General features: G+C 36.1%; 1 protein-coding gene across 1 annotated transcript; it reads left to right on the top strand.

Annotated features, from left to right (window-relative positions):
• vax2 (ventral anterior homeobox 2) lies at window positions 1-14681 on the top strand. Its single transcript, XM_053629535.1, has 3 exons — window positions 1-1418; window positions 3945-4132; window positions 14059-14681. The coding sequence occupies exons 1-3, from the start codon at window positions 1178-1180 to the stop codon at window positions 14551-14553; spliced, it is 924 nt and encodes a 307-aa protein (XP_053485510.1). The 5' UTR covers window positions 1-1177; the 3' UTR covers window positions 14554-14681.
• Window positions 14682-16090: the final 1409 nt, after the last annotated feature.

A 16090-nucleotide genomic window follows, 5' to 3' on the forward strand; every position in this document is an offset into this window, starting at 1 on the left:
CGATTACCTTCCAAAATCATTTTGGATCACCTTATTTGTGTATGGAAATAAATGTATTGTTTACTGCTTTTCCGAAAGACATACAGGGCCTAGGCCACACTTAAATATTCTAAAACATCGGGTCAGAGATTTTAGTAATGGTTATAACAAATAAATAACCAACTACGTATTATACGCGTTTCCAACACATGATTATGCAACGTCGAGTCTTTCAGAACATCTTGGTACAACCATCGCACAAAGACACAGAATTATACAAAACGCTTAATCCGGGTTTCCCCTCTCGCTAACACAGTCGCGTTTAGGCTACTCCTCCCTCTCCTCCAAAACGTGCTCCTACTACATTTTGTTTACCAATCAACGGCTCGTTCATGCACAGACAGGAAGTTGCGTAGCGGCTCATGGTCAATTTAAAAATGTATCCTGTCACATATATCCATGGGTATCCAAATGGTCAGAGTACAGGTAGATGGCTACGAGGGAAATTAAGTTATTTCACAAATTATTTTATTTGGCTAACATTCGTTGCAATTCTAATTAAGAGCAAAAAGATTAGCCTATATAGTTTAATATAAAAATACCCCCATCACCTCCGCGCATGCAGCTGAAATCTTTTCCCACACCGAAGAGGCTGTTGCTGAGAGGGGTGTAAAGGGTAAATTAATTGGAGCACAGACGACTTCCAGGGGCAAAAAAGGTGACATTTTGTGCGTGTTTTGTGGAATTTACCTCCGCTGTCTGCACTCCATCTTTTCGTTTCACTCTTCCATGATTAAGCAGTGAAGCACCTCCCAGTGGCTCTGTCACAGACCTTGCAAACTCTCATGCATATATACATGCATATATACACCAGGCTATGCACTTTTTAGGGGGCCGAATGCTGCCCTATAGCTGAGGGTCATTTTGGTGTGTCCGTAGGGCTTCCTCCGCCTCATGACCCCCATTCCTTATCCACACTTAACTCCACGAAGGCTGGCCTACACAGAACATGCCGAAAGGATCCAGTAGGACCTGTTTTTCCGTGACTGGAATCTGATTGGATGTGTTTCTGGGACGGATTCCCCCATTTTAGATCCAGTAGTGAAGGAGAGCGAAAATCGAGATTACTGGGTGCACGCTGAAGTAATAGGATTCGGCGAACAAATAAGCTTGAATAAGACTGCTCCATCTCTGATACATGTTTGACCAAGCCAAGAGTATGGGCGATGGAGTCGCCGAGGACCGAAACCACTGTGGACCCAATTCGCTGCGCCGCGAGCGCGGTGGAGACGCTAAAACTCTGGCGGAAGTGGGAAGCCGCAGTTCCGGCGACGCTCCTGCCGGGACATCCGCGTCCACCCCGAGCTCCTCCAGCGAGGACGGACACGACAAACTGTTAGGAGTGGACCCTGACTACTGCCGCAGGATTTTAGTCCGAGGTGAGGGGTCAGTGTTACAATGTCAATAGTAACAAGCATTGCATAATAACAAAAAATTATTTAGGCAAAAATGTGAAAATAAAATAAAACTTAAACATAATTCACTCCATCATTCAATAGCCGGAGGTTATTATTTATACTCTAGATATAGTGCTGCTTTACCACTGATATTGATCACTGTATTGAAAATGTATATGAAGGCTATCAGCAGTGTTATATTATTACGTTTTTAAAACAGGATATTATATGTTCTTTCTTAACTAGCCTACTTACTTTGGACTGAGGACACATTTCACAAAATGAAAACTAAATACGACTATAATGATATATAGTGACAAAATACAGAACCAAGTGGTGCTATTCTAAATTTATGTGGAATGAATATAACATAAAATCATACGAATCATTTCGTTTTGCGTATCTGGAAGGTATAAAACACCATGGCACAATTATTTCTATACTTAAAAATGTAGGGATTTTCTTTTTCAGTATTATTATTATTATTATTATTATTATTATTATTATTATTATTAATAATAATAATAATAATAATATATTAGATTAGCATATTAAGCCATTATTGTCTAAAGCCACAGTACTGTGATTGGCTTATTTACAAAGGCTCCAGCTGATTATAGGCTACTGATATTACATTTGCAAGCCTATTACGAGGCACAAACAATCAGTAACGTACAATTGTATTTTTGACATATGCAATACATTTATAAATACAACAAAATACGAATTTAATGAAAATGTAGTTTTTGTATGCGGTCCTACAAACGCTGTGTCGAGTTTTCAGGCTTATTTGTTAACCGCTGTTTTGTTAAGGTCATCTCAATACGCCTTATCTTAGAACATACATGACTGATTGATTGACTGATTGACTGACTGAATGAATGAAATCAAAGTAATAAGTCCCGATATAAGTATTATTATTATTATTATTATTATTATTATTATTATTATAACCCCTGCTGGTGTTAGTGTAATGCATGTTTCACACGCATTGGGAGATTAAACACGATAATGGCAGCACTGATTGAACGATCCGACTGGATGCTTATACTTATTGCTGTGGAAAGTAGAGGCTTTTAGGTCTAGTCTCTTATAAAACAAGGAACTTTATGCCCGCAATCCCCAGGCGCTTTCTCTCTCTCTCTCTCTCTCTCTCTCTCTCTCTCTCTTAAAGCTGCAGATCGAGCGCGTGAGAGACAGGTTCACAGAAAGGTCAGCAGGTCCGGTGCAATTGGGAGGAGAAACATTTTAGGCTTTTAAAATACCCAAAACAATATTTTAAATAATTTTTTTTTAATTCTCACCCATCAACAAGAAAATTACGAATATATCAATAAATGGTGGAAGTGGATTTGATATCAGAATAATTGTAAATGTGTATTTTGGTGTGGTTGCCAGGGAGACAGCTAAAAGAGGTGGAGCTTTGGCCCCCAAGCCCCACAGTGTCGTTTACGATAGGTTATTGGTTTTGGTTTATTATTTAGGTATTGTGTAATTTTGAGGAATCACAGATTCCAATTTAACCGCCCAAGGGCCTAGACTTGGTTTGCACATTCATTCTCTCTCTCTCTCTCTCTCTCTCTCTCTCTCTCTCTCTCTCTCTCTCTCTCTCTCTCTCTCTCTCTCTCTCTCTCTCTCTCTGCGTGTGTGCTTAAGTATGCACATATAAGTATATAATATATATATAAAATCTCTCTCATATCGATCCTACCTATATTTAAATAGCCTTTTTAAAACAAAATTATGGTCAATAAATAGCACATAATTAAACTATACACATATTGTTTACATTAAAATAAATTTAGTTTACATGTTAAAAGCTTAAAATATTGACACATTTAGTGAAATAATAGATACGAACATGCCCAAACATTACTGTTTGACAAGGCTACTTATGAGCGTGCATAACCATAAAACCTTAATAGTAAAAATCTTATGTCTTTCGCTGTATATTGGAAAACGGATGACTTTAGAAACCGCTAAGGTCATTTATATTTTCTATTCACACTGGAAGTGATCTTTATTATTATTATTATTATTATTATTATTATTATTATTATTATTATTATTACGAGTAGAACCAAATAAAATTTGTTCTGTTGATTGGCAGAACCCATCCCCCCCCCCTTAAAAAATAAAAATAAAAAAATTAAAAAATAAAAAGGATACCGTATTAGTAGCCCATATGATTTTTCACTGACTGGATTTGAATTATGCTTAATAATAATAATAATAATAATAATAATAATAATAATAATAATAATAATAATAATAGTAGTAGTAGTAGTAGTTGTTTTAGTTTTTAGCAGTAGTAGAAGCTTTAATCTAGCCTAATTTAAATTTAACCTATAGTCTGAATAATCATTCCGAGTTGACGTAACTTTTACAGTCCCTATGTGTTCATCTAAATTTTTTAAAATCTATTTTTAATATTATGACAAATATTTAGAAAAAAAATAGTTTACACATTACTGATGGTCTGTCTGTAAATCTATTTTGACTTCACAGATGCTAAAGGCACTATCCGTGAGATCGTTTTGCCGAAAGGCCTGGACTTGGACCGGCCGAAGCGCACGCGCACCTCCTTCACTGCCGAGCAGCTCTATCGTCTCGAGCTTGAGTTCCAACGCTGTCAGTATGTGGTAGGGCGCGAGCGCACGGAGCTCGCCCGCCAGCTGAACCTCTCCGAAACTCAGGTAGGACAGAAAACAAAGCCGACATTATAATCCCAACAGACTAGGAACTACTATTGTAGTAGACACTCAGCAGTCTAATGACGTATGTCAAACGTCATTGGACTGCTGTGTGTTAATAAAATAAAATAAAATAGTTTCAGAGGAACTGCCATAAAAGAAACGTTTGAGGATTATACATTTCTTATAGACTGCTATTGAACTGTTTCTTCGGTTGTTGTTGTTGTTGTTGTTGTTTTTGTTGCTCTTCTTCTTCTTCTTCTTCTTCTTAGTATTATTATATTTATTATTATTATTTACACTAAGTGAATTGAAGAGGCACAGGCAAACCACAGGCAAAACAAAAATCGAATTATGCCGCCCTATTGTTTTCATTCCATGAGTGCTACCCTTGGGGATTGAAAGGTGGGGACCCTCTTTTTTAGTACATCGTGCGCTAAGTTATCATATATAATATCTTACTGATGCAATGGCGAATGTTTTATGTTTTATTTTATTTTGCTTCTGTAGCTGCCAGTTTAATGTAACCGCAATTTTCTGCAAGTATTTTTTACAACAGTAAAATTGGAATAGGAAAATTCATATTTTCACCCATTATTTTTTTCCATTGAATGAATAGTCTTACACAATCCTGGTAAGTAGCCTAGAGCCTATTTTTATGGTATAATATATGCTTGAGCATATATTATACATTATATTGTATTATATTGTATTATAGCATATATTGTACATTGTAGCAATATATTGCTACAATGTACATTGATTTTAAAAAGATAATGAAATCAAATCACAAAATACACACAAAAAAAGTTTTTTGGAGCAACGTATTTAAATTAATGGATGCATTTTCAAGTAAAATATGTTCAGAAAGTAAATAGGTAAATAATGGCATGTGTATGTTAAAGTCATTAAAGAGGAACACGTACAGTAACGAACTTATTGTATTGTAACGAACAATTGATTGTAGTAGCTAACATGGACATTATAGTAATATGTAAAAGCAAAATAAGTCCATAATCACCTTTGAGAGTACAATTCAAACACTTTATTATTTGACAGCACACACATCCTATGATCACTGACGTACTTTTGTTGCATCAATAAATAAAAATAGCAGGCACTATCAATATAGCTATTTAAGTACCTAGAGGAAGACATGAAGATTGAAACTTGAGTAAATAGCATTTAAAGTAACGGGTAGTATATAGCTCAGTCAAAAATCGCTTCATATGAAATAAAGATCAATGGGATTTTCACCAATATATGCAAACGCATGCAAAGAGATCCTTACATATCCAAATCCAAAACGGGACTTAAATTGTAGATTTTTGTGACAACCATTTAGCTACGTTCAGGACTAAAAGTAAATCAAAACGTAAGTTTGTTATGATTGAGCTGCTGGCTGTATGTGACAGTGTCTGAAAATGCAGCATCTAGTAGTATTGACGTTTACAAAACACTCATAATGTGCGGTAGCACAATTGGCGTTATGTTGGGGACATTTATCATTCAATCAACAATACAAACAAACAAGCGCACACACGCACACACACACACACAGACACAGACAGAACAGTGTCTGTCAACGCCCTTCCTACACTGCGTCAAACCACTTTATTTATTTATTTTTTTTCAACCAACTATAAGTTGTAAAGTGTGAAATTTGTAGGACTATTACTGACGGGAACGAAGAAGCTGAATTTGTTAAAAACAACCAAACAAAAAACAATACACAATAGTTAACTCCGCCCACTCAATCTAAGTCTGACAGAAAGTAGCTTTATATATATATATATATATATATATAAAACAACTTTACAACTTATAGTTATATATATTAAACTTATATATATATATATATATATATATATATATATATATATATATATGAAATGTACATTTATATTTCTACATGCATGTACACAAATAAGGAAGATATTCTTTACCAACCGATGGCACTGTTAAAGACTGCCATTAAATATATAACACAAATAAATAAATAAATATTTTTTCCTGACGGTTTCGTATAAGTTAATTGCTACTGTCGCTGTCCTAGGTGATGAAACAGGCTGCTGACGTTTAAATGGTATTTATGGCTTACACAAACAACTTATATGTGACGTGGCATAGAAATGTAAAAGGTATCTTATAACCTTTAACCAAAAAATTTACATAAAAGTCCTTAATACTCCAAATGATTGTGGCTAAATAAAAACCTACATAAAATGAGTCAATTTGAGGGAAAAGGATCATAGGAAAAAATATTTCTTATTATAAAAGTAGGCTAAAATGCATAAAAACGTTACATATCCAAATCTTACGCTTAATGATTATATCTCAATATTATCCTCGATTATCAAAAAAGGCGTTAATGTAGCAGCCTAGACCTAATACGTTTGGGGTGGTCTTATTCATTTCCTGAAAAGATTTTAAACTATTATTTTATTTCCACCGTCACATGTATTTGTTGACCAGAATATTTTTCCTTTTATCCGTGAACAGTACACCACGAACTATTTTAGCATCGCATTCAGCTAATGCAAACAAACAAAAAAACCTACAAAATGCAGTCTTCCCCAGTAGCCGTATTAAAAAGAATTTCCTATTTTACGGGAAAATAAATAAGCTTAAATCATCTCCACCTATAGCCATGCAAACTTACTTCACGAAACGTGTACTCGTCTGGAGAAAAACTCACGCCCTTTGATCCAAATAGGCGCCGAAGATTTAATATTAATAGCCTACATTTTAAATGTATTTAACATTGCGAACATTTAATAATAATAATAATAATAATAATAATAATAATAATAATAATAATAATAATCGTCATTGAAGTTCATTCATGAAATGTTGAGTAATGTATAAACAATATTAGATCATTAGGTCTACACAAACTCTATGAAAATAATGCCCAGGAACGTTCTAATAGAACAATAAAGTCCAACATGTTCTTTATTAATCTTAACAAATAATTTGGGCTGAAACTATGGTAGAATTGATGTTTCACTACCCCAAAATATTTATTTTGTCCTAAATCTTTCTGAAAGCATTCCTGCAAGCCCTGTTCAGTAAATACACTTGAAATTCCTAAAGTGGTCCACAATTTTTCACTTTTACTTAAATGCTCAATATGAGTTCGGAGGAAAGGTAGAACGCAATTACATTTTAGCTTTATCGAAATGGCTTTTAAAAATACTGTATGCGTGCGTTTTTAGACAGGTTGTAAGTGCTAATATTCCTCCTCATTTATATGCATTAGTCATGGCACACTTCCAGCAACTCAGAGTGAATTGTCAGTTGCTTAAAATCCTAGAACGGACTGAGTTCACCCTTTTTTATTTTTATTTTTTAATATAATGGTTTATAGATATGGCCTAATAAAATTGGTATTGCTAAATACAAATGAATTAATATATGCGTGGCACAAAACTGTTGCACGCACCTAAATCCTCTTTATTTGTAAACTAAACGGCATTTGGATGTGTCACTCATTACGATTATTCGATTCGAAAAGTAAAGTAAACACGCACTTTTGTTGAAGGTACATTTACATTAGTTCTCTCTTGTTTGTTCAGTTTAACGAGCTGGGGTAAATTCTGTATGTTGCCACATTAGTGCTCTTTATGCCCCCCCCCCCCCCCCCAAATTGCCCTTCGGTTAGCAAATTCATTAACTGACTGAGCTCGATTTTTCTGCCTTGGAATATGGCATAATTAGCTTAAAACTGTCTAAATTTTATAATGTGGTTGACATTGATATGCTTGTATAAAACTCAAGAAAGAAAAGCCAGAGACCATATATAACATAAACCACATATTAGGGTACCATGATGAAACATACACGTCTATATTGGTATTTTTATATTAAGCAATATAATTGTTCTTCAGATATAGGTATCAATATCATGTATGATATGATCAGTAAAAGAGAACCAACTGTGATATTTCTGTAGTTACTTCTCTCTTTGGATGTCTGAGTTAAATAGAAAAACAATTTTTGCCTAAACTGAATCTGTGAGGTACTTCCATAGTTTGTTTTGATCATTGAATTCATCCACCCACCCAAGCAACTCAACATACATGCACAACACAGATACTTATACCTACACATACTGGACAGAGATGAGTGAATATCCTCTGCTACTGCTCCAGAACATGGGTACTCCTGGGTTGCCACACCCAGCAGGTGGCTCCCCGCTCCAGTCTATCATAGTGGTGAACTCAGATCAACAGGGAACAGTGCTGTACTGCGGATATATTGTGTAACATAGAACATTAATCTTATTGGTTATATAATCATCATATAGCTTATACGTTATGAGGGAGTTCTTTTTATGCTGAAGAAGCCTAATTTGTTTGGCATTTTATTATACTGACACCAACTGAGCTGACCTTAAATGGTTATGAAGCACAGAATCGGCATACCTAAAGTTGTATTGTTGAATGCTTTGATAAAGCTATGGCTGATTCCAGTGATGAAGGATGGCTTAAATCGGTTTAATCAAAGAGCAAATAGAAACAGGATATAGGAAGACATCATGGGATCATATTAGGTTCTGCAATACCTTTTACCAGCTCTGTTGGAATATTTAGATAAGAATTTGTTTTACTAATTTTAGTGGCCATGTAAAATATAATTATTATATCATTTGTCTTCAGCTGCTACTTCTGTTGTTCTTGAGAGAATGCTTTATGTAAAAGGTTGGTGCTTGACATTTGACACATATTTAAAAAATAATTTATGTACTACTATTATTTATCTACATATATCTTAAAAGACCATTTGAAGAAGCTTGACCTTTGCTTTGCACTTGTATCCAGCTTCATGGGCACAACGCACTAAGAGCTTTTGAGTATCTATTAGTCAGTCCGTTGAACCAAACTGCTAAAGTTTATAACATCACCACAGGCTCGCCAATAACTCGAGTTTATCCATCACAACCACCTTGATAAAAACATAATTTTCTTTATAAGCCTAAAGCTATCTTCCTGTTGTCCTTCTCAATAGTCAGGGTACACTCACGTTGATGACATTTAAACTACTGGTGGTGCTAGAAAAAGCTCAATGAAAATTTACAACACATAACTTGGTGATATTATACTGCAGGCTTTTCAACAGACTGAATCAATATTTTTTTGCTACATGGTTGTGTAATGCAATTGAATTATTTCTGCATTTCCTGGCTGGAGAACTAGTGGCTATTTACAGATGGATGACAAATTAAAAGAAACAGTAGTGGTTCTGTGATGTATGGGAGGAATTTTGCTGACATAACTGTAAATACTATAAAGGTTTATCAGGTTGTAATACCGAAACAAAAGTACAGGAACAAAAGTTCCGATTTATCATGTCTCAGACTCTAGCCTTACACGTCATCCAACTGGTGACTGAATGAATGTCTCTGCTGTGTGCTTTTGTTCATTTTATTCAGCCCAGACAGTACCTAATATAGCTGTAATGTCTGGAAAGGAAAAGAGAGTTCAGTTAGTAATTTAGAGACAAAAAGAGAACCAAAATGAAAGATGATTGTATGAAATATATTTCAATTTAATGTAACTCAGAAGCCAGGAAAATGCTTTAGACAAGTGGACAACATTTAATGAGATACAAGGACAAATTGCATTGGCTTAGAGGGTGATGCGATACAATTTTGTCATTCTCAAAGCAAATATCTGGATAATAAACAACTTTTCATGCTAATAGTTCTTCTCTATTAGTGTATAAAAAATATCTTCTAAGTTGAGTTATTTTACGTCCAGAGAACAAATGCAAGTGAGATTCAAACCTAAATCTTTGTAACAGTGTAAATATCTGCATCTGTATGTATGCCTCTATATTTTTTAAAAGCTCCGAATATCCAGGTCTGTATTTTTTATTTGTATTTAAACCCAGTTGGACTGTGCAGAACTGTTTTTTTTTTTTTTTTTTTTTAAATCCTGCTTACACAGTTATTATTTTTGTTTGTACCTACACACTATATTATCTAATGAATTTAGTTGGTTCTATTTCCCAAAATATAAACAAACTAGTAGTCTAATCTAAACCACCATGACCCTAACCTGGCAGTTACTGAGGATGAATGAATGACTGCTGTATGTTCATGTTAATATCTGATGTATTACTTGCACCCACATGAAAGTAAATAACTTTCACCCATGCAACTTTTTGGATTTTATTGTCTGTGGGATCCCAATCCTGAAGCATATTTCGAGAGTCAACCAGATGCCCTGTAGACCATTCAGACAAAAAAGGAATAGTGTTCCTCTTTTATGTATCTGTATTTGTAGTTCCTCTGAACAGATTACATGTTCGTTATGAATTTTGTATTCATATTTGTTTACATCTCTACTATGTGGTAGATTATCCATACGTGTAAGTACTGGATATCAACCAAGTTGTTTTCATGTCATACTATTAGGCTTTTAATATTTAACATATGTATATAATTGCACTGTATAATGAATTGTTATATTTAATTGCTAGCACAAATTCATGAGCTTTATTTAATGAAAGATTCAAGTGTGCTGCGCACATGGTGTTTGTACCCAGTCTCTAGCTCATCTTGCCATTCTTATCCTTATACTTTGAAATTCCCACTCCTACAGGAAGTGTGTCTTGGATCAGAGTAAAAGTGCTCACACAGTACATGTGTACAGGCCTGTCGTGTCACTCTCTAGGCAGTGTGTAATTCCATTACTTGATTGGATCAATCAGAACAGAAACCTGCTAATCCAGAAGATACATTCACCAATGTAATGTCCCAGAATGTGTTTTACATGTTACAGTCATACCAGGCACACAGGATCAACACACTGATTCACGCTGATCTCTCTTTGCACATTATAAACTTGTGTCTTATACTGTATCAGTAATGTCTGCAGATCGCTATATTGTTAATTTGGCTTGGTCCTTTTTCATAGACTGGTGGCAACTCTATGGTAAAAGATCTCTCTGGAGTTCTGTGAAGTTAAATCCCGGGATTGCCTGAGAGCAAAGACCTTAATCTTCACCTGCTTCATGGGCAACAACACATATAACCACATTTGGGTAGCAGTGGCTCAGTACTTGTCAATAGTATAAGGCAATTTTAGATAAATAAAAAGGTGTATGTTAAGAAAAGGATAACCATTTGTTTTAAACAGACTAGTTAAACTGCACTGTAATTTCAGATTAGGGCCATTGCCCCTATCTTTCCTTATTCCATCTTTTTGGGGAAACATTAACCTAAATGGTCTCTGGTTTCATTTTTCTCTTATCTGTATAATAGCAGTTTTATATATTGATACCATTTAAACCCAGATTGTATTATTGAAGCATAGTGGAGTTGCTCACTTGGCATGTCCCAAACTTTATCATATAGTGCATAAAAGACATCTTCTCAATCACAGCCCATACACTGTAAGCCTAATTACTTTACCTAAACATCAACACCTCAAGCCACAAGAGCCAAGACGTATCAATAAGTGTGGGGGCACAGCACTAATAATAGTCCAAGTGCTTTTGCATTTAGGCAGCTTATCGAGCCATATCTACCAGCCCTTCGTTAAGACAGAGCTGACCCTTGGCTGAACCTGCATTAACATGCCTCTCAGTAATACCAGGGGCTGGGGCTAAGGATCAGGCCATGATCAGGTTGAGAAGTTGAGCAGTGTAGGGGAAGGAGACGGGTGGGGATGCATGATGAAGAGCCTGAACAGTTTAATGGCAAGTTTCTGTGACATAAGACTAATGTAGAAATGTGTTTATTGTTTGCATAAATGTGGAACAGTTCTTCCTTTAATGCCTAATTAGAAATGCCGCTGAGTGGTGGATTCACTGTTATCAATCACATAATTCTTATATTATGATAAGGAAATGGTGGTAAATGTATACATGGGTGCTGGATGAAAAACAGTTTTAATCATTAGTACATAACAACAGTTTGTGCAACTAATTGTGAGCTGTGTCATGAGACCTAAGTGAAGTGATGGTTGAAAATCTGAAGTTCCCTGTTCTTGAAGACAATTTTCTACACAGTGGCAAGGTTAGGAAGCAGCCACCTAAAAAGCATACTGCATCACATATTTTCACACCACAACAAGGTGTTGAGGGGCCTCTATTTGGGGTCGCAGAAAGGTCAGCAAAATGTGTGGATGTTCACCCTTCACTCTAAAAGATTAGTGCTCCAGGTGCTTATTTTGTGCATCACATATGTATATGTGTCGTAACACACACAACATGACAGATATGATTTATGAGCTGTAACCTCTGCGCTAAAAGTTTGAATTTAGTTCCATTCTTTTTACTGTATTCACTGTTAATACTTCTGTTCTGTCTCATTTTTCATACAACGCACAGTGCTGTTGCTAAGTTTAATGAGCATTTGTATATTTAGAACTGCAGCATGGTATAGTATGTACCTAGTCATACTACAGTAGATTGGGATATGCATATGGGAGTGGCTTTGGTGAAATCAGGTCATACAGATCTCACTTTTGTAATCTCTGCCCCAGGGCTGACCCATGGATCTCATTAAAAAGGATTTCATTCCAATAGTGTAGATGTGCGATGGAGGAGATTTGCTCTCTCTGTCGACATTTTCCTGATGGTTCCTCTAGTGTCTCTATGATATCAAGTGCAGGATAAATTCCAAAATCTGCTAGGGATGAATGGCAGGCAGGGGGAGTGGCCACAAAGAGTTATTTGACAGGATTAGTATTTGTGCCTGACTTGCAGTGGACATAGCATGAAATTGAAAATTGAAAAGGATGTATGTATTTAATATCAGAGATCAAATTCTGAACTGCACTATACATTTATTTCTCTCTATTCCAAACCCACTGAATATGTTTGTGTTTAGATTAAATCTGTGGCATCAGCATGCTCATGGGATCACTGGCAATCTCATTATCCAGACACTAATGGCTGAGCTGAGGCCATGATCTCACTTCTCCTGCCTGCTTGTTTGTCTGTGGATCCCCACTGTGCTGTCTGATCAGCTTCTTATTCTGCACACAGGGGCTTACTGGACTTATTGGTCCCTTCCATGAAAATGCAGGCTCTTCTGAAAAATATATTAGATATGTAATTTTGTAATGTGTGTGTTGCCTTTGTCATGACTCACACTCACAAATGCTCACATATGATTCTTCATATGCTGCCATCTTGTTTAACATGTTAATTACATGTATATTAGGATCTTATTTTCAAGTGGTGAAATCTGTTGTTCCTCTGCTTTTTAGACTAGTATTTCTCAGCATTACTTGATTCAGTATTCTTACTTTATTTCACTCAAGAATTTATTTTATTATTGGAGGCCAATGCATGACTGCTCTGGATCCTCCTCCTCCCCATTTCCTTTAAGTCTGTATGTAATAGGGTGAGACAAAATTGAAATTCAGTCTAGCCTGAATGCATTTTTCAAATCAGATTTTTTCTTTATTTTTAAAGGTTGATTGAAGCAACACACTTTACATTGACACAACAGAGCATTCATTAGAGAGAGTACAATAGCAGGAAAGTGTTTACCATTTCTAATGCTCTTCCTGTCTCAGGCATTCAGACACACATACAATTAGTCACTGAGTGCATGATGGCGTATATGTAAATGTTTCAGACTCTGACCTAAGAGGCTCAATTTATTTTGTGTAAGGAACTAAGTAGAATTAAGTGTAAGGAATTGAAAGTTTACGATTCAACAATTAGGGTGGATATGCTGTGAATAGGGCTGTGAATAACAGTAAATAATTCCAACAAAATAATGCAAATATTTGAAACAGAACTAGGGTTATATCTAGGGGTATATCTACCCATTTATATCTCCTCCATTATTGATTTATGATTAAATGATCTATATGCTAAATCTGTGTTTAAACTAACTGCTCAGCACATCTGGAATGCTTTCTATTTTACTGTATGAGTTCAATCACCTTTTGTGTATTCGCCAGGTGAAAGTTTGGTTCCAGAACCGACGTACCAAGCAGAAGAAGGACCAGACCAAGGACTCGGACAAGCGCTCTTCGTCCACCTCAGAGTCACTGGCCACATGTAACATCTTGCGTCTACTTGAGCAGGGGCGCTTGCTGTCAGTGCCTGCACCTCCTCCCAACCCACTGTTGGCACCACCGCATGCTGCCAATGGCTCGCTCCTGGGGGGCCCATCTGTGTCCTCCTCCTCTCCTGGGGTAAGCAGTACAGGCACTCCTCCAGCGATTGTGGCCAGTGGTGGTGGAACATTTGGCCTATCTCTGTCCTCACTTGGTGCTACACCACCCTCACCAAGGCTTGGGGTAGCACCCCCATCCCTTTTCTCCATGCCACTGATGAGTGGTGCTCATCATGAACTCACGTCTAGCTATGGGTGTGGATCATCAGCTTTTGAGCCCTATACAAGGACAGAGAGGAAAGATGGGGACTTGGGTGGGAAGAAGACAGTTTCCTAAAGACTTGAATCACTTACTGGACCACTAATGTATGCCCCATGTTTACTAAAGGGTGCAATCTGCTCTCTTTTTCAGCTAAGGTAAAGGTTATAGAGGAAGTAGTTGATTTTCAAAATTAAACAAGTATGGAGATCCTTCACCTCCATTTTAGATTCTTTCCACTACTAAATTGCCAAACCGTGCTGATCCTTTTTGCCACACTAAGATAATGAAAAAAGGACTGCAGCCTCTGCTTTCTACTAAGAGTGAGCTAAATTTAATTTACCACCTCTGCATCCTGTGTTTAAGTGGCATCTTGTTTACAGATGCTCATTGTTTCTTTCATTTTTGAATTCTCTCTCTCTCTCTCTCTCTCTCTCTCTCTCTCGTGTGTGTGTGAGCGTGTGTGTGCATGTGTGTACATTACAGACCGCCTCAGGCTTAGTCTTCGTCTAATAGAAAAGTTTCATCAACAATGCTAATGTAATTGTGAAAGGCAAATACTGCTTTATGACAGATATTGTATCCAAATGGGTGTTAAAAAGACAAATGAATGATCATATCACTATGTTAGAACCTTGTGGTACTCTTTATGCTGCTCTTAACTGGTATTGTAATTAGGGGTAAGTTTATCATAAGTAAGTAAGGTAAGTTTATAATGTTTATTTTACTTTTGGATGTGCATGTAAGGGTGGCTTGGTGAGAAACACACACAAAAATAACGCCAAATTGTTGTGCTTTCTAATAATAATTCTTTTCCCAGTTTTGTATAGTTTAAAGATAGTGATTCACTCAAACATATATTAGTAAATATTAGCTGCCTATTATTACTGATAATAAATAGGAAGTTATGAATTAGATGTCATATTCAGTATGTATGATCACAGCATGTGGTTGCAGTTTAAGTTCAACCAAGATAATTTGTCTTTAAAATTTTTGCACCGTGAACACAAATGATTGTGTAGCATCTTAGATACTGCAAGGATAATTGTCTCATTTCTTAGATACTGCAAGGCAAATTGTCTCATGTTATTTCCCATACTTCTAGTTATTAACTTGTTTCCAAATGTAGGCAACTCTAGAGGCTACTTAGGACTTGTGATTGTTTATCAGACTGCAAGTTACATGTCTTAGTTGTCTATTACTGTGAAGTGTGCAGAGATAATTTATTGACTGAACGTACATATGATCTAAATCATGTTATTTACATACATATGCACACAGCCTCAAACAATATCTGCTTATTAACAAAGCACATGGAAGGCATGGTAGCATTGTTTAACTTTATTGGTAGTAAAATCTGATGGGTCAAACTGCAACTGTTAGCTGTCTGTTCATTCTCTTTCTTGTGATGGTCTCTTCAGTTCTCCTAAATAAGTGAAAGTAAAGGCTAAGATTAGTACTGGTTTTGTTTGTTGTATCTCCACTACATAATGTGGAACTGCTTTCTTAGTTGTTTACACCATTTTGATTGGTTTCTGAACCTGGAGCTTGCATCGTGACTCTGATTGTCATAGTGACTGATAAAGCAGTGGAATAAACCTCAGGAAGAGTCATC

This window comes from Ictalurus furcatus, chromosome 7 (genome assembly GCF_023375685.1).
Source record: "Ictalurus furcatus strain D&B chromosome 7, Billie_1.0, whole genome shotgun sequence".
NCBI classification, from domain to species: Eukaryota; Metazoa; Chordata; class Actinopteri; order Siluriformes; family Ictaluridae; genus Ictalurus; species Ictalurus furcatus.

Excerpts from the sequence above, each read along its gene's own strand:
- vax2 (XM_053629535.1), top strand. The coding sequence starts at position 1,178 with ATGTTTGACCAAGCCAAGAGTATGGGCGATGGAGTCGCCGAGGACCGA. Across the intron at positions 1,419-3,944 it reads CCGCAGGATTTTAGTCCGAG|ATGCTAAAGGCACTATCCGT; the intron begins GTGAGGGGTCAG and ends TTGACTTCACAG. Across the intron at positions 4,133-14,058 it reads TGAACCTCTCCGAAACTCAG|GTGAAAGTTTGGTTCCAGAA; the intron begins GTAGGACAGAAA and ends TGTATTCGCCAG.